Consider the following 26,846-nt stretch of genomic DNA (forward strand, 5'->3'; position numbering starts at 1 on the left):
TGATTGTTCTCTGAGGTGCACGGTCTATTCTTTAGTAATCTCTTTTGTTCTCGGCAATAACTGTGCAGTTCATACTAACTGCACAGCGTGGACAAGCTCCCCTAGGTTAATGAGTGGATTGGAGCAGAGGGAGTTCGGGGGGGGGGGGTATATAGGAGCAGGGGGCGAGGAGGACATAAGCCGAGTGAGCAGTGGGTGGATAGACTCATAGGATACTGCAGGTGGGAGTGTGCTTGAGCTAGCAGGCGAAAAGTAGCAGTGCAGCTGGGGTGGCCCAGGCAGCGGTTTGGGCTAGCCACCCGGTATGTAGCCAAGGGTCTGGGCAGGTTTGTACTCAGGCATCCCCTGCGACCCTGCCTACTCTGCTATCTGGAGCGCAGGAGCTGAAGCAGAGCTAGCACCTGCCCGTTTACTTGCACTGGGAAGCACACGTCCCACTACAGCGTAAGCATAGCCATGGGGGGAAGGGGACAAGAGCTGAAATCCGTGAAGATAGAAGGAGAGGGGGCGAAAGACAGGAGCTGAGATGGGGCAGCAGAAAAGTCTGTGGCTACTACAGCACGCCCCCCTCGAACCTCACGTTAACACAGGAGTCCGGAGTCTCACCACTCCTCTGCTGTCAGCAGCTAGCTGCGAAATGCACGGGAGAGTGTGTGGCTCATCCCCCTCTAGTGGCTGCTCCACACATGGGATAACCTCTACCACTGCTACAGATACAATGGCCAGGGAGGCCAATCCACTTCCCCTCCTCCAGAGGAACCTGGGGTATCCAACTGAAATTCAGTGGACCCAACTTTCAACTCACCCAGCGGTGAAGCAAAGACAAGAAACCATCCATGGGGAGGGACCAAAGGATTGTCCCTGAGGAGGGAAATGGTTTCCTCATATGCACATGGCCTAGGAGAGGGAGCAGACACCAAGAGAAGGCTTGCCAGGACTCGAGCGTGGACAGGGTGGGGGACGAGAATGAGTAGCCATGGACCAAGAGCTATTGCTTGGGTAAGAGTCACTGTGGGGGAGCCAGGCCTGTCCTGACCACCCAGGCTACCAAGGAGGTGCTCCCTCACCACCCCAGCGGGAGGAAAGCCCCAGTGGACAGCCCTGGGCGCTGACACACTAGGAAAGGAGAGACACTGCCCACCTCAGTCCCTAGGAGGTTCAGGTCCCAGCTTCAGACCCAGAAGTTCTGGGGCATTGGGGACATGCGAGGGCATGTGGAAACTTCCCATCTCTGCTGTGAGCATCCCTGTACGTTGTGGGGTAAGGGCAGAGAGTGACATGGTAGATCTGGGGCGTTCTCTGTGATAAGTGTTAGCAGTGTATCGGGAGCTGTCATTACATGTTGTGCCTGTATCATACACTGGGCTGGGGATTTCACTTCAGGGTGTGACAGCGGAGCTAGGGAACAACAGAACAACCCTCTCCAACAGTCACCTGATCGCTGGCACTTGGGAGTCGGTCTTACAGGCCCTTAACCGTTACGATTAAGTAGGGGCAGCAGGGGGGAGCGGCCCTCCTAAACTTCCACCAGTACCAACCCTTTCTTTGTTGGACTGGGATGGAGAGAGGAGATTGGCTAATGGTCCAACAGACTCTCTTTGGAAGAAAAGGATGTCACTCCCGAATGGAGACGGCAGGGATACCGGTGACTGGAGTTACTGGAGGGCAAGGTTGTCACTGTAAGACTAAGCGAGGAGATTGGCTGAAGGTCACCGGTCAGTTAGCCCCAGGGGCAGGGTGGTGGTGATGGACACTGAGAACTTTCCCTTTGTGCGTGTGAGAGAGGAGACACACAGTATGTCTACACTGCAAAGAAAGATGTGATCTTACACACAACAGCTAACTCCAGTTGGAACAGCAGTGAAGACACAGCTTTTAACCCGCTTTAACAGCTTGAGTTCACCCTCCAGGTGCTGAAAGATCTCTGCATTCTTCAGGCTAGGCCCTGACTCTAGGCACAGCACTGAACAGGAGGTGGGGGTAAGGTGTGCTAGCCCGGAAGGAGACCAAGAGGCTCTGGGTCTCAGGAGCAGCTGTCAGTGTTAGGACTCCCCCCTTTCCCTCAGTCCTTGGTTCACATACAGAAAGCAGAAGGCCAGAGTTCAACGTACAGGCAATGCGATGTTTATTGGTGTTAGTAAACAAATATAAACCACAGTTCTCCAAACCAGTAAAGCTTCCTCTCCTTCCTCCTTCTTGATAGGCTTAATTATATCTCTAGTGCCCGACCCTGGTACCACCCCTTACAATTTATGGTCATGTTCCGTTTTGATGGATCTGGGGGATTAGGCATCACCATTTTTGTACCTCATGGGAGGAGTAGGGAGCGAGGTTATGTTCTGGCCATGGTCACCTTTTCTTTGGCTTTAGTGTTTTTTTCTTACATTCCCCCTTTGCCCCCCACCCTCCCCCAACTGATTGCTTGACCTTGTTTTTGCATCTGTCTTGGGAGGGGAGTCAGGGGTAGAACTGTCCTTCAATTACACATCCATATATCAAACTCCCACTGTACCTGGCAACACTTTAACGATACCCCTTATCTTTTCTCACAGTAATAAAAAATCCATCTGGCTGTAGGGTAGGCAGAAGCAACACAGTATCTTTGTTCTTTGTTTACATATGTCAATAAGGTTGTAATACACACACATCTACATCTGGAAGACCTCAGCTCCCAGGTGGGCAAACCAAAAGTCCTGAATCCTATGCTACTCTCACTGTCAGGGTCATAGCGCCTCCCTCTGGTAATAATTGATTGCTAGCCCATTTCAGCAGGAAATTACTAACCAGCCTCTTGCTGTGGTTCAGTTACGCTGGCCGGTGAGTTACAAGAAGGAGCCAAGGCTCCATCTATTTCCTGCTCTTCCCCAGCCTCCATGCCCACCTGCTCAGTGGGGCTGTAAGAAAGACATCAAACACCCCATGATTCATGATAAAACAGCGAGAGGTGGCAACACTCATGTTCCATATCAGCATCCTGCCCTCAGTGTGCAGGCTGGGTGATGTGTGCTCCACAAGGATCAAAATAAACCTGGCATAGTTGCCACATGTGCACCATTCAGTCTGTGTCCTCTTGCGGCAGAGGGTCTGTGCAAAGATTTTTTTTTTTTTTTTTGTATTTACCATTGTTAAAATACAATGTAGAAGGTTTTTGAATGTGTAAGGGGCTGGATTCTGCTCCCACTAAAGTCAAATGGCAAAACTCCCATCAAGTTCTGTGGGAACAGGATCAGCCCCTTCATGTTTAATACTTTCACTTCTTCTCATTGGCTGACAAACAACAGAAAGCAGACATGCTTGTGAAGTTTAGAGTAAATTCCCTTTGCCCTTAAATACAGAAAAGAAAGGAAGTCAGAGTCTTGGAACTCAGGAGGTTTCAACAGATTTACTGGCTTGATTAAATTCAGATCCAGTAAATAGACACATTTGTGAAATTGTCTGTAATTTTAAAAGTGCAGACATTAAACTTTGCACAGAACAGGGTGGGAAATTGGCTCTGTCGTACAGCAAGAGCACAGCACATAATTCGAACCAAGACTGCCACTATGGGTATCTCCACACATTCTGGTCTCTGCTCCAGCATGAGGCTCTGCTCCGGAACATCTCCTGGCTCAGTTTGTATCGTTATGACACTGTTTCTGACAAAACAGGTAAGAAATGTAATTATCAGTGATTGATTTTAAAATCTAGACATTCCTTTCGCCTAGCATTGCAATGTTCACAAACTGTGACATTAAAATGTATGGGTGAAATCCTGGTCCCATTGAAGTCAATGGGAGTTTTGCCACTGACCTTAGTGGGGTCAGAATTTCACCCTGTGAATCTTGTTAAAATGAAGGTGAAATAAAATAGTACAATTTATTTGGAATATGCTACTTCATGCTGGAATATTCTTTATTTTGAATACGCCGAGAAATTGTTGGCCAGTCAGACTGAATTATCGCAGGCTGTGGACAACAAAACTGAAATATATATGCTCCAAAAAAGACCTAAAAGTTTAAATATTTACAAACATTTATAACCATTCCCTTAATCTATCTTTACTCAAGATTTTTATATTTATATGTCTGTCTATCAGTGGGACATGGATGTGATAAATTGCAATTGCAAATTGTGACATTTTCATAAATGGTACTTACTTAACAATTTGCTAAGCATTTCAAAATGCAAAAAGAGTGCTATTGGTTTATAAGTCCTCACATGTTATTTCCCAATCTATTGGTCTTATCCAGGTCATATATTAATGTTTTCCTATTTCAATGCTGGGTTTTATATTGAATATATTGTTTTTAAATTTCCTTTATAAAACCTGTTTTAATATTAACATATATTGTGTTAACTACCAAATCTGAGTATCAATTTTAAAACTGTAGCAACAGTTTTTACAACAGACAGCAAAAATATGTGTAGTATTTACAGTAGTTTCTTTTGCTTCTCCACAAAAAACAATTCACTGTTTTCTTCTAAATAGAATGAAAGATTTTAATAAGATCACATTTTAATTTTTTACCATGGATTCCTGACATATGTAGAATATGGAATAGTTGGAAACATTTCTTGTCAAGGAGTTTCCATAAATTTCACTTTAAGGAAATTTACATTAAAAAAAAAAAATTACTATATCTGTAGTAAGGTAGGCAGAATTTTTTAAAACAGTTTAATAAAGTACAATAGTAAATTTCATTTTATTATGACAGATTACAACACAGATTTAAGATTAATATGAGTAAAAAGAAAATTATTTTTTCTCCAATCTGAATATAACTGATTTACCATGGCCCGAAGGAAGCATATCTCGTTGTATATGTTTCATGGATTTTTTTTTACTTGTGCTTCTAAAATTTGTATGAATAAATAGTACCATCAATAAGTATCACTAAGGTTTTAAATTTTTGAGAGAACAAAATCATATTGCACTCAGATCATTCTAACCACAGAAATGATTTCACACAAACTCATTTAAAACTGAATCATCATTGTACTTTCTAAGACATATCAAGTCAGGAGGACACATGGGGTGAAATCCTGGGCCTGCTAAAGTCAAAGGTAAAATTAATTAACTTCAGTGGGGCCAGGATTTCATCCCTGATGTATTTTCCATCCATATGCTCAGTAATAACATTAACTCTTATTCATTTATAATATTGTAGTTAACTTAAAGAATTTATTGGTGAAGAAGAGGCAATTGTAATTTATCACATCCATGTCCCACTGATAGACACATATAAATATAAAAATCTTGAGTAAAGATAGATTAAGGGAATGGTTATAAATGTTTGTAAATATTTGAACTTTTAGGTCTTTTTTGGAGCATATATATTTCAGTTTTGTTGTCCACAGCCTGCGATAATTCAGTCTGACTGGCCAACAATTTCTCGGCATGTTCAAAGTAAAGAATAGTCCGGCATGAAGTAGCATATTCCAAATAAATTGTACTACTTTATTTCACCTTCATTTTAACAAGATTCACAGGGTGAAATTCTGACCCCACTAAGGTCAGTGGCAAAACTCCCATAGACTTCAATGGGACCAAGATTTCACCCATACATTTTAATGTCAGAAGAGACCATTATGATCATCTAGTCTGTCTTCCTGCATAACGCGGGATGGAAAATCTACCCCGTGATTGCCACATCCAGGCTATAATTTTTGGTTGGTTTAGAGCATATTTTTTAAAAAGAAACATCCAATCCTGATGTAAAGATTCCAGGTGATGAAGTTTCCACCAGGTCCCTAGTTAAGTTGTTCAAATGGTTAATTATACTCACTTAAAAAATGGTGCCTTGTCTCTTGCCTGAATTTATCTAGCTTCGACTTCCAGACACCGGAATTTGTTCTGGCTTTGTCTATTAAATTAAAGAGCCCTCCACTAACAGAAATGTTCTCCCCATATCGGTGCTTATGGATTGTGATCAAGTCACTCTTAACCTTTGTGACAGATACAACAATCTCCTGGACAAACCTGATGGAATTAAGTTAAACTGAATTAGGTTTATGTATTTTAGGAGTTCAAATGTTTATGCATTATTGTGGGATTGTAAGGAACTTCTTTAGGAGCAAGACAGAATTCATGCAATCTCTGAGAAGCATTGTGAGCTTCAAAAGACAATGTTGAACAACGTAGCAGACATGTCTGGAACAATGTGTGAAGTGGGATTCCTAGGAAGAACTTGGGAGGAGGGAATTGCAAACTCTGACCTATAGACTGAGTCTTAGAAGCTTTGCCCAGAGGAGGGGACCTTTTCTCTGCTGTTACATGAGGAGAGTTCAAGACAAACTGTATAAAAGGGAGTAACTGACTCACTGATGGTCTTGTTCTGACCAAAAGGAGGGATGAACTGGTAACCAAAGGAAAACCACTGGCTTGCAGTTTGAAGTACTGTACACTGGCCAGAGACCTTGCTGGATTTGGGGTGATCTGTGGTAAGCTTATTAGCATCGTGTAGGTTTTTTCAATGATTTTAATATCTTTTCTCTGTAGTGCTCTCACCTTAAGAATAAACATGCTTGCTTAGAAAGGGGAGTGGTAATTTAAATGCCGCAGTCACACTGTGTTCCATCTCTGCAGAGAAAGTAAAGCAGTCAGCTTAGGCAGCTTGACTGTGCTGGGGAGGTCACAGTGCAGACAGGGAGCTGTGCAGTCTGGAAATACTCTGGTCAGGAGTGACAGAGATGTGGGTCTCTGCCCAAAAGAGGTGATGGCAGAGGAGCTGGGAGCCTGCTGCCCTTGCTGGACCACAGCAGGGATATACAGGTGCAATTGCCCTGAACTGTTGTATATATGGTGTCAGCGTGTGTGGCTCTGTAACAGTGGGAATTGCCATGAGTGCCAGCAGCAGTGAAAACAGGTATCCTAGAAGGGAAAAGCAGAGAGAAAAGTCTCGATAGACTTTTTGGGGAAGGAATAGCAAAAAGGGGGGGGGGGGGGGGGGGGGGGGGGGGGGGGGGGGGGGGGGGGGGGGGGGAGAGGCAGAATGAGTTATGGACAGCTGAAGAGACATCGGCTGGTTGAGTTGTGCAGAAAGAGGCAGCTTCACACTGAGGACCGGATGAAAACAGCAGCTAGTACATTTGCTGTATTCTAATGACCAAAGAGGAAGGATGATCCAGGTCTGCAGGGAACTTCCAGCCCACTGACCGAGAGTCCAGCCAGGCGAGGAAAATCTTGGAACCAGCCTCCTGGAGAGAAGCAGGGAAGAGGTTGACAAAGGCAGGCACCATGCTCCATCCAGACTGAGTACCTCACTGCAACTGCTGTGGGCAATTCAACAGGTAGAGCAGGAGATGCTGGAGCTGGAAAGAGATCAAGCGCTTTGGAAATCCAGTATCTTGCAGATTAGGAGCAAGAGAGAGCAGACCATGAGTGCCAGTGCCAGAGAAGAGTTGGGACACTCAGTGAGTGTCGGTTTGTCAGGGCTTGCCCTGTCCGGCCCCTCTGGCCCAGTGCAGTGCTGGAAAGCCCGGGTGCTCTCCAATCTCTCAGAGTTAACTGTGACTGGAGGGAGGGGGTCTCACAGCCAGTCCACATGGTATATAATGATCATCCTGAGCCATTTGCACCCTAGCCTATCCCCCATATGTCATGCTGCCCCCTCCTGGCTGCAGATTCATCAGATCGCCAGTGGGAGCCGAAGGTGGTATGTGAAGGGGAGAAATTCGCTGGATGGAGAGATACTAGGAGTGCTAAAATGAATGTGAAACCCCGTGTTGTAAAACCCAGGCCGATGCGCCCAGGGTGTGAAATGTGGGTAAAAAATAAAAGCTTTTGCTCTGCCTACAGCAGAGATTTCTATACAGCCCCAGGAAGGGTCGGGGGTGCTGGGTGAAGGTCTATTGTCAGATATTCCGTATTGTTTGCTTTTGGGAAATTGTTATGGCTTTGAAAGCAGAAGGCCCCTGCAAGGGAAGGTGTCAGCCAAACCCCAAACAGGAGCTGATGGGGGGAGAGGGCGAGATTCCCTCTGCCAGTGTCCAAGAACCTGCCCAGGGTGTGCAGACCTGAGCAGTGGGGAGCAACAAGACCGACTGACTTGAAGGGGAATTCTCTGGACCCCAAAGCCCAGATCCAGGAATTAAACACTCTGCCTACCCTTGAAAGGGAAACAGAGGCAGAACAGAGCATGATGATGGCAATGTCTCCAGCCAAAATAGGGACACTGAGGCAGCTGGGGTGCACTGCCCAATCTATGACTCCCCCCAAAGGGTGGGAAATGCCTAAGCAGAAGGTCAGACAGCTGCTTGAGAGTTGACAAAGGTAACTACAGCCAGGAAGGAGGGGGGAACGCCTTCCGACAGGCTTTGACTGCTGGAAGGATCTGTGAAAATGTAAAAGACCCTGCGCCGGGTGGGAAGAGAAAATTCTGCTCACCTTGACTCAGTGTATGGGGAACAAAAGGCTACTCCAGTGGGGTGGGGAATTAATATTCCTCCCCTTCCTCCCAGAGAAACTGAGGTTAGGCCACTGGAGTCTCCAGGTCCTGACCGTGGGGAAGGTGGGGAAAAGAGAGGAATTGAGCTACAGGCGGAAGGTTTGAAGAGTCTTGCTTAACTGACCCCTTTGCTGTTAAAAGCAGTGCATGGTTGAGAGCCTTTTCACATATTTTTCTCTTGTTCCAAAGAACTGCTGCTTGTAATCCCACTGGGGTAGATGGGGAACTTCAACTCATCATGGGGGCAACTGACCACTTGAGGGACAAAGGTACACCACACACACCCCTAGAAACTGAACCCACTGGCCACATATGGCACACTGGTGGTCCCAACTCTTCTCAAAGGCGATCCTCCCGTTGGCACGGATTCTCCTCTTCTTTCTTGTACTGCTGCTGGCACTCCCAGCTTGCTCTCTCTTGCTCCTAATCTGCAAGCGGGCCAAGGAGTGGGAGGACCAGTCTCAAGTTGATACCCAAAGGTTTTGGGGTAATGGAGGAAGGATGGGGCATGCGGAAGCTCAGCCCCATAGGTTCTAAAGAGAGAAATGGTACAGAATGGTCGGTAAAAGATGTGTACTGACTTGCGAGCAGAATGTTTGTCTTCTGAATAGCTGACATGGAAATATGAAAGAAAGGTCATGGCAGAAATGCCATCCAGGGAATGAACCTATCCAGGAAATAAATCAGTGGGTTCCCTTAGGTTCCAGGCAGCACCCTAATTACACCCACTTCTTTAAGGGGGAAGATGTGACAGATACAGCAATCCAATCAATCAGTAACAATCAATCTCATGTCAAACCTTATTGAATTAACGTAAAGCATACTGAATTAGGTTGATGTATTTTAGGAGTTGATGTGTGGATGAGACGATGGTGTAGGGAGGGGGGGATTTAGATTTATTAGGAACTAGGGAACTTTTAGGGAAAGGGGGAGTCTATACAGGAAGGATGAGCTCCACCTAAACCAAAATGGAACCGGATTGTGGGCACATAAAATTAAAAAGATCGTAGGGCACTTTTTAAACTAAGAGAACTTGAGTGACTCATATTAAATGAGGATATTGATAAAATAAGCATCACGGAAATGTGGTGGAATGAGGATAATCAATGGAACACAGTAATACTGAGTACAAAATATATCGGAGAGGCAGACTAGGTCGTACTGGCGGGGGAGTAGTAAAGAACAGAATTATCAGACACATTGATGAATACAATTTGTTGGGGAGGAATCAACATGGTTTTGTAAGTGAAATCATGCCTCATCTACTCGAGTTCTTTGAGGGGGTCAGCAAGCATGTGGACATGGGAGATCCAGTGAATATAGTGTACTTAGATTTTCAGAAAGCCTTTGACAAGGTCCCTCTCTAAAGGCTCTTAAGTAAAGTAAGCTGTCATGGGATAAGAGGCAAGGTCCTCTTCTGGATCAAAAGATAGGAATAAATAGTTTTCAAAATGGAGAGAGGTAAATAGTGGTGTCCCCCAGGGGTTTGTACTGAGACCAGTACTATTCAATTTATTCAGAAATGATTTGGAAAAAGGGGTAAACAGTGGGGTGGCAAAATTTGCAGATGATACAAAACTATTCAAGATAGTTAAGTCCAAAGCATACTGTGAAGAGTTACAAAGGGATCTCACAAAATTGGGTGACTGGGCAACAAAATGGCAGATGAAATTCAATGTTGATAAATGCAAAGTAATGCACAACTGGAAAACATAATCCCAGCTATACATATAAAACGATGAGGTCTAAATTAGCTGTTACCACTCAAGAAAGAGATCTTGGAGTCATTGTGGAGAGTTCTCTGAAAACATCCACTCAATGTGCAGCGGCAGTCAAAAAAGCTAACAGAATGTTGGGAATCATTAGGAAAGGGATAGATAATAGGACAGAAAATATGGTATTTCCTCTTTATAAATCCATGGTACGCCCACATCTTAATACTGCATGGAGATAGTTTGAGGAAAGTAGAAAAAAGATATATCGGAATTTGAAAAGATGTGGAAAAGGGCAACTAAAATGATTAAGGGTATGCAACAGCTTCCATATGAAGAAAGATTAATAAGACTAGGACTTTTCAGCTTGGAAAAGAGGTTACTAAGAGGGGATATGATAGAGGTCTATAAAATCATGACTGGTGTGGAGAAAGTAAATAAGGAAGTGTTTATTTACTCCTTCTCATAACACAAAAACTAGGGGTCACCAAATGAAATTAATAAGCAGCAGGTTTTAAATGAACAAAAGAAAGTATTTCTTCACACAATGCACAGTCAACCTGTGGAACTCCTTACCAGAGGATGTTGGGGAGGCCAAGACTATAACGCGGTTCAAAAAGAACTAGTTAAGTTCATGGAGGATAGGTTCATCAATGGCTATTAGCCAGGATAGGCAGGGATTGCTGTTTGCCAGAGGCTGGGAATGGCTAACATGATGGATCACTCGATAATTATCTGTTCTATTCATTCCCTCTGAAGCACCTGACATTGGCCACTGTTGGAAGACAGGATACTGGGCTAGATGGACATTGGTCTGACCCAGTATGGCCGTTCTTGTGTTCTTATGAATACATTGTTTTAAGTATGCAAATGTTTATGCATTATTGTGGGATTCTATGAAACTACTTTAGGAGGAAGACAGAATTAATGCAATCTCTGGGAAGTATTGTGTGCTTCAAAAGCCAAATAAAAAGTTGAACAATGTTGCAGACACAATTGAACTTTTGGAACAATATGTGTGAAGTGGAATTCCTAGGAAGTACTTGGGAGAAAGTTGTAAATTCCCATCTGCAGACTCAGTCTTGGAAGTTTCATCCAGAGGAGGGACCTTTTGTCTGCTGGTCCCCTGTTACATGAGGACAGCCCAAAGACAAGCTGAATAATGGAGTACCCGAGTTACTAATGAGATCTTGTTCTCCTAAGGAATAAATGTGCTTGCTTAGAAAGAGCTGTGTGCTAGTTTAACTGTTGCAGTTACACTGGGTACCGTCTCTGAAGAAACAAGTAAAACCGCTGGCTTAGGCAGCTTGACTGTGCTGGGGAGGTCACCGTATAGACAAGGAGCTGTACAGTCTGGAAGTATTCTGGTCACGAGGGAGCGAGACGGGGGTCTCCACCCAAAAGAAGTGATACCTGAGGAGCTGGGAGTCTTGAGTGGGTGCCTTTGCTGGGCCATAGAGGGGGAATTTAGGTGCAGTTGCCCTGAACTGTGACAACCCTTTCTTGGATAAGCTTTCTCAGTCTCCCACAACAAAGCAGGTTTTTCAGACCTCAAATCATTCTCGTAGCTCTTTTCTCAATCCTTCCCAATTCGTCACTATTGGTTTTGAGTTGTAGACACCAGAACTGGGTACAATACCCGGTAATGGTCTCACTGATGCCATATACAGAGGTAATACTACCTCCCTACTTGATATTCCCCTGCTTATAAATCGCAGGATTTCTTTGGCCCTCTTAACCAGAGCATTACACTGGGATCTGTGTTCAGCTGGTTTACACCATAACACCTAAATCCTTCTCTGAGTCATTGCTGTCCTAGAGGTGTGATCCTGGGTGTATGGATCTTGCAATGGGCCATATTAAAACAAATGTTGTTCAAATGAGCCCAGCTTTCTGTGTGATCCACTTTTTTCTTTGTAACTGATCTGTCCTTATCATTAAAGACCACTCCACCACATATGTCATCTGCAAACTTCACCACTGATGATTTTATATTTTCTTCCACATCATTTGTTGATAAAGATTTGATTAGCATTAAGGCAAGAGCAGATCCCTGGGAACTCGACTAAAACCCCCCTCATTGGATAATGATTCCAGATTTACAATTACTTTTTGAGATCTGTAGCTTAGCAGGCTTTTTAATATAATGAGTATATGCTGCATTGATTTTGTATAGTGCTATTCTTTTAATCAGAATGTCATGCAGCACCAAGTCACAGATCTCACAGAAGCATATTATGTCAACAGTTACCGGCTGCTGCTGCTTCAATTTCTCTGTCTATGGAAGCTTGCAACTGAAGAAGAAAATGGGATGAATTTGTGTCCTTGTACCTTTAAGGGCCCCGCCCCTTCTGCTGAGGGTGCTTTTCAGAACCCTTTTCTCAGCATGTGCAGCCCCAGCTGGACTGAGAGAGGAGCCAGGTAGCAGTTCTGGGAGCTTTCCCTGCATTTCCTTAGCCATTTACCCATGTTTGTTTATTGTAAACCAAACCCCTGTCTATGAAATTGAGCAGCTTTTTCTACAAATGCGTCATCTCCATTTCCTTGCCTCTTAAGCTGAAGTTCACTGACCAATGGATGTCCCAAGAATCTCTCCTGGTCGCCTGCATTTTGGGGCCCACATCAGGGAAAAGTCAAGATGTTTTTTCTCCTGGAAAACAAACATTCCTTTCTCATGGCTCTTGTATATATTCTCCCCTTATCTTGCAAGTCTATCATGTGAAGAATAATTAGTCTTTCCACTGCAGGGGATTTAAAGGAGGGTGGCTCACGGTCTTGAGCCTGAAGCTGACCTGGGAGCAGTGCTGGGGAAAACAAGGAGCTGCTGAAACAGCCCTCTCTGAGCTATTTAAAACTTTCTGCTCCCAGAAAAGAAAGCTCAAGTGCTCTCTGTCCAGCACGGAAAGCTGTTCATGCTGGCAGGCGTTCAGCACAAGACAGAGAAAGCTGGAGCACTGGTCAAAGCATTATATGCTCAGCAGTGCACCTCCACTTTCCTGTTAAACCCTCTCTCAAAACCTTCAGCCAGTCTCCAGCCCTGAGTCATTAAACATTTTATTTGCATGCACCAATTTTCGGGGACTGGGAAGTTCACACCAAAAAAAGGTCCTTAATTGAGAGTTATGATTGCTCATTGATATTTCCTGAGAAAGGAACACTAAACAGCCAGGATATCTTAACTTAAGGCAAAACCAGTTTCTAAGCATTAACTGCCATTCTGATCCCACCAACCAATGAAAACCCCTCTCTGACACACACAGTCTTTCCTTTCAACAGTGCTATTACTCTCAGTACGCACTGAAGAGCTGAAAATCACAGGGACGCTTTAGATAGCAAAGTACTTTGCAGAGGTGGCTATGAATGAGAAGCCCCATTTAAGAGCTGGGTTTTATTAACTATTATCCCTGTTTTACAAGCAGCACAGACAGGCAAATAGATCTGCTATATTGTTCCAGCAGGCTTTGAATCTAATGGATAAGATACAGATCTGTCCCCATGGGGCTTTCTGTTTGGACTCTCAAAATCTTCTGGACCTCAGCTGAGATTGTGAAAGGTATTTAGACATTGTGTTGATGGGACCATTCTGCTCAGGATGATCAAAGCCTGTGTTTCCCCTTGAAGCACTTAGCAGTCGGCCAGGAGTGGAGCCTATGGTATAATGAATCCTAGATGTGTATGCAACGCAGCCTGCCAGCTTTTGGAATTTCACCAGAACTGTTCACAACCCAGACAAAGTCCATGTGCACATGGCCGTTTTCCAGAAGCACATAACTCAGTCAAATGAAAATGGGTTTTCCTTGGAAAACGGAAAGATCATCTTCACCATATGGACTTCTGCTTTAACGAAAAGCAGTGTTGTGTTCAGCCTTCCTTCCAGAAACCATCTCTTGAGGGTGACAATCTGGACAATAATTGGCCAGCATCATATTGTTAATTTTTGGTTAAGATTGTAAGAAAGGTCATGGCAAGAGTTCTTTGAAGTTTCTCAATGCCTCTGGCAGGATTCCAGCCAGGGTATGGCATAGAGATTGCCCTCAATGCATTGGCTTGATGATCTTCTCCTGGCAGTGGATAAATAAAGATCAAGCATCTGCTCTGATATTAGATCTGTCAGCAGCCTTTGACCCCATGGATGATTGGTAGGATTGGAGGATTAGATTTTTATCAGTAAAAATCAGTTAAATATTGATTGATTTTACTGTACACACGCAAACCAATGAAAAAAAATTTCCATCTGTAATAATCTAAATTTACAGATTAGGCAAAGTAAGAAAAATGCTGCTTGAGAATTTAGCGTTTGATGTAAGGATATTTACTCTGTATATTTTAATGTGTGATTTGACAATTTGTGTTTTAATGGTATAAAACTTCTAATCCAGGTCTGTAGAGCTGAAAGTCAACAAATACCTTCAGCTGCCCCGCACCAGCAGCTGTTACCAGCTCACACCCCTCTCCCCATGATCCACTGCAGACAATCCCCCACCCAGAATGTTCATCAGATGTCTAACTATTATCAGGAATCTTGTAGGCATTGCTGCAGAGGTGAGTTTGAAGAAGGACGTTGTGGTGGCTTTGTGGATTTTTACAGAGAGTTCCTTCCAGAAATAAGGGCACTGGAAAAGCAGTTGTAGCACTGTTACCTTTGCCGTCTCTCCCCCCAATTCCTCCCCACTCCCTCCCCAGCGCTTTGTTGCATCCACCTGTCAGCTAGCTAAGGACACAAACTAATAGCAAAAAAAATTAAGTACATCCACTGGACGATCAAGGGGCTAAATAAACACTCATGGAAGACAAGGCCATTGTGGAGAAGCTACATGAATTCTTTGCATCAGTCTTCACTGCAGAGGATGTGAGGGAGATCCCAGACCAAGCCATTCTTTTTAGGTGAAAATCTGAGGAACTGTCTCAGATTGAGGTGTCAATAGAGGAAGTTTTGGAAGAAATTGATAAATTAAATAGTAATAAGTCACCAGGACCAGATGGTATTCACCCAAGAGTTCTAAAAGAACTCAAATGTAAAATTGCAGAACTAACCAACTGTGGTATGTAACCTATCATTTAAATCAGCCTCTGTGCCAGATGACTAGAGGATAGCTAATGTAATGCCTATCTTTAAAAAAGTCTCCAGAAGCAATCCTGGCAACTATAGGTCAGTAAGCCTAACTTCAATACCAGGCAGACTGGTTAAAAACTATAGTAAAGAACTGAATTAACACACACAAATGAACACAAGATGTTGGGGAAGAATTAAAATTGCTTTTGTAAATGGAAATCATGCCACACTAATCTGATAGAATTCTTCAAGGGGGTCAACAAGCAAGTGGACAAGGGTGATCCAGTGAATATAGTATACTTGGACTTGCAGAAAGCCTTTGACAAAGTCCCATATCAAAGGCTCTTAAGCAAAGTAAGTAGTCGTGGGATAAAAGAGAAGGTCCTCTCCTGGATTAGTGATTGATTGAAAGATAGGGGGAAAAAGGGTGGGAAGAAATGGTCCATTTTCACATAGCAGGGTCTCCCAAGGATCTGTACTGGGACCAGTGCTGTTCAACATGTTCATAACTGATCTGGAAAAGGGATAAACATTGAGGTGGCAAAGTTTGCAGATGATACAAAATTACAGAAAATAGTTAACTCTTCACAGTCTGGTTTGGACTTACAAAGGGATCTCAGAAAACTGGGTGACTGGGCAATAAAATGGCAGATGAAATTCAATGGGATAAATGCAAAATAATGCACATTGGGGAAAAAGTCATTCTAATGACCAATACAAAATGATGGGTTCCAAATTAGCTGTCACAACTCAAGAAAGAAATACCAGAGTAATTGTGAATAGTTCTCTGAAAACAGGCATTCACTGTGCAGCAGCAGTCAAAAAAGCTAACAATGTTAGGAACTATTAGGAAAGGGATAGATAATAAGACAATAAATACAATAATGCCACTATATAAATCCATGGTACGCCCACACCTGGAATGATTGGCATCTTTTTGTCTGTGAGAGATGGTGGAAATTGCAGCCTATGATGTAGATGGTTTGCAGTGTCTCATGTGACTAAATAGTCCAATCCAAGATTTGCATAATCTTTGGCAGTTATTGCAAATATATGTGTCGCGGTTGGGAGTTGCTTGCTTCCTACGAGCTCTTTTCTCTTCAAGCAGTAGGAGCCAGCTCCCGTCATGGACTTTGATGCTTTGATGGAGATGATGGTGCCACTTGTTATGATCACTTGCCAAGGTTTCCCATTGGTCAGGATCAATTCCAAATTCCTTCATATCTCACTTCCATGTGTCTTTATAAAAAGCTTGGGATGCCCGGTTGTTCTTTGTTCCCTCTAATAGCTCGTCATACAGTATGTCCTTAGGTATGTGTCCATCTTCCAACCTGCTCAGTTGGCCCAGCCACCACAGTTGTTTTTGTTTGAGGAGAGCTGTCACACTTGGTACATTTGCCCTTTGAAGAACCTTTGCGTCGGTAACTTTATCTTGCCATTTGATGGTAAATATACGGCATAAGCAGCGTAAGTTGAAACTGTTTAACCTTTTCTCCTGATGAGCATAATTTGTCCATGTTTCCCCACCATACATGAATGCTGAGGATGGAAGCTTGGCACACAGACATTTTGGACTTGATAGTAAGCTTTGAGTAGTTCCATGCTCCTTCAGTTAGTCTACTAAAGGTGGTGGCAGCCATTCCAATGTGAACATTTAATTCTTCATCCAGCGAGAGGTTGGCAGTCATTGTAGAACCTAAATAGCTGGACTTTTGGACTATTTCTGGCTGGTTTCCATTTAAGGTGATTAAAGGATCTTGTGGAATCCCCTGTCCTAATACAACCGTTTTCTTAATGCAGATGGTAGAGCAAATGCTTGACAAGCACTTGAAAAGCTGTCCATGAGTTCTTGTAGTAGATCTTCATCGTGGGCTAGAAGAGTAGCATCATCAGTGAATAGAAGTTCCCTGATTAGCACCTTTTTTTATTTTAGTCTTTGCTTTAATTCGTGAGAGATTGAAGGGTTTCCCATCCAATCTTGTGTGGAGATACACTCCATCTTTCATGTCCTTAATGCACAGGTCAGGAGTACCGAGAAGAAGATTCCAAAAAGTGTAGGGGAGAAGAAGCTTCATTCTTTTCATTAAAAAGTGTAGGACCTGTCAAACTGGACACATGTCATCATAAAATGAACATATAAGACTTAACAAGGTTGATAGGCATCCTATCTTTTCTAGTGTTGCAAATAGACCTGCTTTGCTGACTGTATAAAATGATTTGGTTAGGTCCACAAAGGCAATGTACAATGGTCAGTTTTGCGCTCTGCACTTTTCTTGATGTTGGCACAGAGAAAATATCATATCTATAGCTGATCTTTCAGCCCTGAATCCGCACTGCGATTCAGGGTTTGATTCTTCAGCTGTTGGAGGCACACTAAAATGACATTTGCGAAAGCTTTTCCTGCTACACTTAATAGTGAGATACCTCTGTAGTTGTTATAGTCACCCTTTTTGCCTTTGTTTTTAATCAGAGTGATGATATTTGTGTCACATATCTGTTGTGGCACTTCACCCTCTTTCCAGCATTTAAGCAACTGATAGAGATATGGTAGTAGGTTTTTTTTCCTGTACTTAAGAATTTCCACTGACATGCCATCTTTCCAGGAACCTTGACACTTGATAATAAATTAATGGCCTACAGTGGGCTCCACATCTAGCCCTGGCATGACCTGTAGAGTTGGCATTTGTTCCAGTGATTCATTGGTGATGTTCTTTTCTTGTGCATATAGCTCTGGATAATGTTCAGCCTAACGAGACAGTTGCTTACTTTTATCTGTAATAATTTCACCATTTTGCAATTTAAGAGGGGCAACCTTATTGACAGCGGGGCCCAGAGCTTTCTTCAGGCCATCATACATGACTTTGAGATTTCCTATATCTGAAGCTGTCTGTATCTCTTCACAGAGCTTTGTCCAGTAATGATTTGTACAGCATCTACTTGCTCGCTATACCTCAGCTTTTGCATGTCAAAGTCTCACTTTGGTACTCTTTGTTGGCTTTTTATTGTGTTCCAGATAGGCTGTGTTCTTAGTGTTAATAAAAGATAATAGTTCCATTTCATTTCTTCAAATCAATCCTTTCTCATTCCCTCCAACGTAGCTAAAGCTGTTTCATGGATTGTTGTTCTTAAATCTTCCCAAAATTCCTCTGCCTTCTTTGGTAGTGACTTCTCATACATGCTGAGTTCAAAAACCTTAACAAACTCTTGGCATTTCCTCTGTTTTTTGATGATAGTGGTGTTTATTTTGGGCTTGTTCCCAAGTTTTGTTCTATATAGTTTCTTAGCTGTAATCTCCACTTTGTTATTGATCAAAGAGTGGTCAGTGTCACAATCAGCACTTTGAAATGTGTGAGTGTTCTGCACTGAGGGTCCGTCTTTCCTCTTGACGATGACAAGGTCTAATTGGTGGCAGTGGCCTGATCGTGGAAGTCACCATGACACTTTGTGGCGATCTTTTCCTGCAAAATATGAATTGGTAATACACATTTGGATTTGGGCCTTGAACAGTACATGCAGTTCTGGTCTCCCCATCTGAAAAATTATATTAGAATTAGAAAAGGGCAACAAAAATTATTAGGGGTATGGAACATCTTCTAAACAAGGAAAAATTAAAAAGACGGAGACTGTTCATCTTAGAAAAAAGATGATTAAGGGGGGATATGATAGAGGTCTATAAAATCATGAATGGTGTGGAGAAAATAAATGAGTTGTTGTTTATGCCTTCTCATAATACAAGAACCAGGGGTCACCAATGAAATTAATACACAGTAGGTTTAAACCAAACTAAAAGAAATACTTCTTCACACAATGCATAGTCGACCTACAGAACTCATTGCCAGGGGATGTTGTGAAGGCCAAAAGTACAACTAACTGGGTTAAAAAAGAATTAGATAAATTCATGGAGAATAGGTCCATCAATGACTGTTAGCCAAGATGGTTAGAGACATGACCCCATGCTCTGGATGTTCCTTAACCTCTGACTGCCAGAAGCTGGGACTGGATGACAGAGGATGGATCACTCAATAATTGCCCTGTTCAGTTCATTCCCACTGAAACATCTAGCATCTGCCAATGTCGGAAGACAGGATACTAGACTCAGTAGACTATTGTTCTGACCCAGTATGGCTGTTATGTTCTTATGTTACGTTCTGTGTTATACAGGAGGTCAGACTAGATTATCACAATGATCCCTTCTGGCCTTAGAATCTATGAAACTGGAGATGAATCTTTGCTAGTTTTTCAATTACTTTACTTGAAACAGAGCATTGTTGGTGAGGTCTGCTGGAGTAAGGATTAGCGCCTGAAGTCTGGCAGGGATATGTTGGGAGAAGAGGGAGGTATGGATTTACCTCTTCCAAGGTGACGTTAACAAAACACATTTATTTATTTATTTTATTTACTCACTGTTACACTAAAGTGCAATGCAAGAACTATCAGACAATGCTCTGGGCACCCTTGACAATCTGCAAAATAATCTAATAAACACACAGACTCATGAATTATTTCCAGTCATACCAATCAAATAATCCAGTGAGAACATAAATATACAACAAAGATTAATCAACCTCTGCACATCATCTAACTGTTAACTGCTGGAAAATGTTCCAGAACTTCTGAGTCATAGCACACATCTTCTCCAGAGCGGCTCTGCAGAGGTTATACATTCAGAGTGTCCAGTTGGAAGTCTGACAAAAATGTGTGGCGTGGGGAAGAACATAACTTTGTGACAATGTATTTCTTGGCCAGAGAAAAGGTGACAACTCTTGAATTTCCATTAACAATTTTTGGTATTTAATACTTATTTCAACTGTTAAAGTAGCAGAAAACTATCGCACCTAGAAAAATACAAAGTTTAAACTCAGTTTCTTCATTTACAATATTTTCTGTATGTGCAGGTCTTAGGGTCTCTGCTGGAGAAAACAACGACTAACTGGCTTAACTATAAAAAAGAATGCTTGAAAATGTTACGAGAATCTGCAATAGAGACTGGTAAGAAAACTGACTAAAACTGGGGTAACACTTCAAAATAACCATATTAAATATGCAAATAGAAATGTATTGAACCATATTGCAGAGGTATATTTTTATTCGTATATTAAGAATTAAGGCCAGAAGGGACCACTGTAAATAGACAAACAGAAGAATGCCATCAAGTTAAGTTTAAGACCTTAGTTCGCTTGGCCAAAAAAAAAAAAATGTGAAATCAGCGTGAAACTCAGCTAATTATTCTCAACCCCAGAAAAATCATAAATAACTGTGGAGTGAGATGAGTTTCCAGAAGTTGGGATTTATAAATGACCCTACTTAAGCAAAGCAGTTAGAACCCCTGGTTTGCCACCTATCACCGATCACTCTATTGCATCCCTTCACCTATACCCCTCCTTTTCTTGTCTATGCAAATCCTGCTCCTGCTCCCATTTAAGTCAGTGGGAGATTTTTCACTGATTGCAATGGCTACAGGATCAGGTCTTTGGGACTGGGAATGTCTCTTTATCCAGAGTCCTAGCACAGTGGGGTCTCTGCACGTTACTACTACCACTAATAGTAAACTAAGGTATGTATAAATCTTATAGTGCCCACATAAGATAAACACTTATTCTTATTAAATATACAAGAATGTACAGTTCATCTTAACACAACAACCTTAGCTCTCAAAGTAAATATTTCCATCAATAATTTCAAAATATGAACATAAGTGTTAAATATGTACACAAAAACATACTGTGATCAGTTTCCAAAACAGACCCACAAACACACACATATATATATATTTTAATATATAGTCAATGTTATAGATTGTCCATGTTGCAGTAAAAAGAACTGTTTATAAGCAGCTTACTGGGGAAAACGCTATTGAAAGTACACCTTTATGTGAGGTATTTCCCTTACCAGTATCACTTAAAAGAAAATGTTTGGACAATGAAATCAAGATACCATGTATTTTTAGATATGCGCTATTTTTGTTGAGCATTAAAATGGATGGGTTATAATGAAACATGTATTTCTCTGTACTTGAAAAGAGTAACTGATGGAACCCTGGCCCACTGAAGTCAAGGACAAAACTTCTATTCACTTCAGTGGGGCCAGGATTTCACCCAGTGTGTGTATGTTTATGAAGCCATGTAAGATGACATACCTGGTTCAATTCTCTTACTTTGTTTTAAGAGTTTGTCTGCACAGGGGGTGTCAAACTGGATCAAATCATGTTAATCCAGTTTGAAAACAATTTGCATATACAGAGCGCAACCTATCACAGAACACTAACTGCACAGTTATTGGGAACTCTGGAGTCCTCTTGCAAAGTGGACTAGATTTGCTTCCAGTTGAAATAGTTCTGTCTTTTGTTCATGTTCATGCAATTGCTCTGCACCAATTTTTTCATGCATCCAATGGCTATTCCACAGTGCTTTGCAGGCCAACTGTTACGGACCTGTCCATTTACATGTGTGGCCCACCTCCACTGATGTCCTGTTTTCAGGATAACCCTTCTCCCTTTAAAATGTGGTCCAGAGCCAGATATTGCTCATCTGCCCCGGAATCCCAGTGTATCGTTCCAGTGATGTGACCGCGAGAGCACACCAGAAGCTCCACAACATGCCTCGCACAGCTGCTTGGAGCTGTGCTGATGGTCTGCATCTCATCGCCATCTGGGGAGAGGCACTGGTTCAGTAGGCTCTTGTGGGCAGCCACAGGAATGGGACCTGCTATGGACATTGGAAAGCAGATGTCCGTGAAGGGTCACGACCTGGACACTAATCAGAACAAGCATCTCAGGAGAAAGCACACCTACACGAGGGATACCAGGAGACAGTCTGGCAGGGGACATGTGGCTTGTCCATTTTTTGAAGAACTGGAGAGCATTCTACACAATTACAGTACAATCTGTCCCGGGACTTGCTCTGAGCCTGCTGCCTGTACCTCCCCCGACCAAGGAGGACTGGCTCCACCCATGGGAGGATGCTGGAGAGGACCTGTCCCCAGAGAGATAGGATCTTTTTGTGGTTCAGGACCCTGGCGACAGACAGCTGGAAAGCCAGCCTCCGTCCTGCTCTGCTACCGAGGACCCTGATTCCCATCCTACATCAGCTGAGCCGGGTTCCTGGACGAAAAAGTTGGATCCCCTGGAGGGAATCTCACATGTAAGTACCTATTTTTACAATTTATTATTTATTGGCAGATGTAAGCTAGGAATTGCATCCTTCTGCCACCCTCCACCTTATGCTGCTTCAAAATGGCACCTGCCAGCATCTCATTCGCAGTCCATACCCCGTTCCCCCTCCCACAGCAGAGTTGAATAGAAAAAGCATTTATTTGTACAAAATTCAACAGTTTATTGAGATCGTGCTTACAGGAAAAGAAATGTGGCTAGTCTTTGTAATTGACATGAGGTGTAAACGCACATTGCAGGCCCAGTCAAGGCACAAACAATAATTGCTCCCCACAGAGGTACAAATGCCCTGTACCATGCATTATAGCTGACGATCATTGCAGGACCCTATCTATTTTGCTCTTCACTTTATCCATGTCTGCAGGGGAGATCTAACAGAACTTAAGACTGAGAAATTGCTGGGAGGGAGTTGTTTGTTTTGTTTTGTTTTGTTTTGCACATGATAGGGAATAGCCCCAAATCCATATCCCCTCAAACAGCTTGCAAGCACCTTCCATTACTGCAGTGCTTCTGGGAGACCATCCTGGTGAACAACTTCACAGCATTTCTCACTGGTCTGCCGTTCGTCTTTTTCAGATAAAGACCATTCTGTCTCCTAGTCACTCACCTCAGTGTAACGTCACCGAGAGTCAGGACAGCCTGAAGGGGATGTAGAGGGGATTCCTATCTAGCTCACCATCTAAGACCTTCAAACCCCCTTTTACACCTCCGACAGCCCAATAGTGCCTCCAGCATACACACAAGACTACAGAAACCAACCTGGAACATAGCTCCAACCAACTACCCCACCCCTAGGAGCAGGAAAGCAGATACAGTAGACTGTAAACCAAAGGCACTCACCACCCTCTGTACCTACAGACCAGTCATCAGCTCTGAGGTTCCCACAAGAATGGGACGACTCTCAGGGAGGAAAGGTCACACGTATATATTAAAAAGGCTATCCTGTATTGTCTGAGAGATGAACGATAAACGTTTGCTTCCACAGCCACAGCACTTACAACAGCGGGACAGCCAAGGGCAGGGCGTCAGTGTACTGCTGACAGGATGGCCACTCTGAGGGGGAGAAGAAGGAAGACTCGGGACAAGAAGTTTGCAGAACTCCTGGCTGAGTCTTAGAGTGGAGCCAGGCTGTCCGAGAGGCGGAGCCTCTACCTGAAGATCCAAAGGGAGAAAAGATGCTGCTCTCTCAGGAGATCATGTCAGTGGCTAAGGGAAAGGGTGGCTGTGGCCAAGGCAAGCGTCACCAAGGTGAAGGACAGCCTGGAAAAGGACAGAGATGCAGAGGCGACGCATGGCTGCTCTCCTGAGCCAGAATGCTCTCCTGCAAATCTTGCTCCTACTACGCCAGCAGGCCCTGCAGTCCCATGATTTGGGACCCAGCCACGTCCTTCATGCCCTGAACAATGCTGGCTACTGGCCCCAGAGCAACCCCTAACCTCTGCGTACCCAAAGCAGTGCTCCCAGCGGCTCCCATTCACCGCTCAGCTCCCACCTCTGGGATCTCTGGGAACACTTGCACCTGGGACTCCAGGTCTTCTGAGCCCTGAAGAGCCCCTGAGAATTTTGAGCTAAGCCAGTCTGCCCCAGAACCCATGCAGACGGGAAGAGTCAGAGGCAGGGGTGTGCACAAGGGGGGGGCAAGCAGGGGCACAGGCCCCCCAAGAATTGTCGGGGGGAGGACAGAGCTCATCCAGCCCCCAGGTGCTGACAGGAGGGGATGAGGGGCCACACAGCTTCTCCAGCCCCTGGGACCCCAGCAGGAGGGGGCAGGGGGGCACAGAACTCCTCTGGCCCCTGGGGCCCAGGCACAGGGAACAAAGAGCTCCTCCAGCCCCCAGGTCCCTGGCAGGGGTGGGGCACAGAGCATGCCCCTCCAAAAGTGCTGGAATTTAAATTCTTGTGCACACTCCTGGTCAGAGCAAGGCCTATACTCACCCATAAGTGCTCTCCCGCCCTGTATTTTGTTGCACTTGGAATGTTCTTACTACTGCACTTTACCTTTTGTGTGCACTCTTGCAGTAATTAAAGGTTTGTGTTTAGCTGGTTACTTGAACAGATTGGTTTGCTAACATTTTTATTTTCCATTGCTTTTGTCAATGTTTTTGTATTTTTTTGTTTCACATTAAAGCCATTTACAAAACATCCATTATGGGTCATCATTGCCTGTAACACAGAAAATCCTTTAAATATAGCTTTCAAAATTCACAGGCTTTTACAAAAGCACATAGGGAACAGTAAGCTTCAACTTCCCACACGCAATGCCCCCAGTGCCCGCAATGTCTGCATCCCAACACCACCCCCCCATGGGCTAACATGCTCAGGCATGTCATTCAAAATGCCAACAGTAGGCATCCCTGACAGCATTCCCGGGGGGGTTTGTGCACCTGGCTGGCTGTCTGAACTGCCAAGCAAATCCCTGCACCTCAGCCTCCCACCCATCGGCAGGGCTTTCCCCCTTCCTCTCACAAATATTGTGCAAAACACAACATCCAGCTATAATATTGGAACATTTTTTTTCTGCAGCTTCCAACCTATTCCACAAACAGGGCCATCTGCTCTTCACTGTGCAGCTAGAACGCGATAATTTAAATGTTGCTTCTGTCCAAGCAGCTGGTGTATGAATTCATTAGCACCAGGCAATCAGCTGGATGTCCCAGAATTACTATACCAACCTCCACACCATTAATGCCCCCAGGACTGCTGGGGGTGAACAGTCTTTCTCCATTTAATTTACATAGGAGTAAGTTCTGAAAGATCCTAGCATTGTGGGACTCTACCAGATGACCCTGAATTTATGTCTGTAAACCTGCCATGGTTGTCTACCGGTCCTTGGAGCACTATGGATAAATATCCCTTTTTGGTTACAAATTCTGTGCTCGGCCGGGGTAGGGACAGGCAAATGTTAGGCACATGGTTCTACCAATTACCCTCCAAACCGGTTGAGAACCCAATGGAGACAAAATCATCGATCAGCTCCTGAGCACTGCCCATCTTCATGACCTGGTTAGACATCACCTTATCAATAGCAAGCATTGCATTAGCCCTCCTTGCCACAATGTCACCCTGGGAGCTCATGTTGAGTTATTTGTCAACTAGGACCCGTAAGTCCTTTTCAGAGTCACTGCTTTCGAGGTTGCATCCCCCATTCTATAGGCATCGCCTCTGTTCTATATATAATGGATCTCTATGCCTATTGGCTGCCTGGAATCAGGCATGACAGTCTCCATGGTTACCAGTTGCCTGAATAATCTTTATTAAAAACTAAACACTAGTTCTTTCTCTCTCCGCAGGAATATATTGCAATGGGACATTTGATCAGTTTGTTTGCTGGCCTTATTCACCTCCAGGAAATGTGTCCGTTCCTTGTCCTTCATATTTACCATGGATGGAAAACGGTAACGTGATCTCTCTTTATTCAAACGATTCATATAAGGGATCTTCACTGCGGGAGGCAGCTGTCAGCTCGGGCTTGACTGCCCTGGCATTGCTGGGAGAGCGGGGCTGTGGGGTGGAGCGGAGGTTGCTTGGGCTATTCTGCATCACCTCCTTCCTGGTTAGCCACCAAGTCATCCCACTGCAACATGCCCCAAGCCATGTAGAGATCACTTTTCCTGCACCCTTCCCCCACCCCGCTTTGTTACATTTCAGTCACTTTAAGGCCAAAAAGTCTCTTTGGAGTCCTGAATTTTAAGGAAGACTTTAAGAACTCTCCAAGCTCATTTCCCCCTAAATGTTGTCATAATGCTGACCCTTCCCCCAGCAGTTTCCTTGACCCTCAGGGAGTCCTGTGGTGGTAACTGAAGGCCAGGGTGTCCAACCTGTGGCTGTCAATTGTGACCCTCAAGAGTGGCTGTGGTGAGAAGAAGTGTAACAGGATGGCCTGCCCCTTAAGGCCTGGAGGCTGAGGGCTAGCCAGTCCTGTTCAATCAGCCCTGCCTGTGCCATAATCACCTGCCTCCCCTCTTAAGGGCAGGACTAATTATGGTCAGGGAACAGCCTGAAACACCTGGGCCTCAGAAAAGGACAGAGGAAACTCAGTTTCAGTGAGGAACAGGGTGCAAGATGGGCTCCCGTGGAAGGGCCTGAAGTGGGGTCTGGAAGGGCAGGCGGGAAGCAGCCTAGGAGTCAGTGCTGTAGCCCAGATGGGGCTTGGACTATGGGAAGGGCTCAAGGGAAAGAGCCTGGGAGTCAGGCCTCTACCCCAGAGCCAGAGAATCTTAAAGATAACCAAGGAGCGCTGGGCACTGGCTGAAGAGCCCAAGAAGGGTGAGAGGATATTTTGTTTGGACTTTTGTTACCCCCGGAGGAGGACTGAACACTGACAGCGACCCTGCTCAGGCACGGGACTCGCTGGGAGAGTCAGAAAACCCTAGTGATGGGAAACTGAGGCAGGGAGCACATGCAGTGCCAGGCTCAGCCAACATGGGACACTATGGGGCAGCCATGCCACATGACAAGAATATTTTACTGGAATATGAACTGAAACG

At 44.1% G+C, this 26,846-nt stretch overlaps 1 protein-coding gene across 1 annotated transcript in view; it reads left to right on the plus strand.

Annotated features, from left to right (window-relative positions):
- The first annotated feature begins 3,542 nt into the window (after positions 1 to 3,542).
- The window catches only part of GLP2R (glucagon like peptide 2 receptor), an 89,505-nt gene continuing 66,201 nt past the window's right edge, over positions 3,543 to 26,846 (plus strand). The window contains exons 1-3 of the mRNA XM_067547867.1: positions 3,543 to 3,647; positions 20,087 to 20,180; positions 25,650 to 25,754. Of these exons, the coding sequence (XP_067403968.1) occupies positions 3,543 to 3,647; positions 20,087 to 20,180; positions 25,650 to 25,754 (304 nt within the window). The remainder of the gene's footprint in view (positions 3,648 to 20,086; positions 20,181 to 25,649; positions 25,755 to 26,846) is intronic.

This window comes from Emydura macquarii, unplaced genomic scaffold, assembly GCF_026122565.2.
Source record: "Emydura macquarii macquarii isolate MOO-44397 ecotype Brisbane River unplaced genomic scaffold, CSIRO-AGI_Emac_v2 contig_1230, whole genome shotgun sequence".
NCBI classification, from domain to species: Eukaryota; Metazoa; Chordata; order Testudines; family Chelidae; genus Emydura; species Emydura macquarii.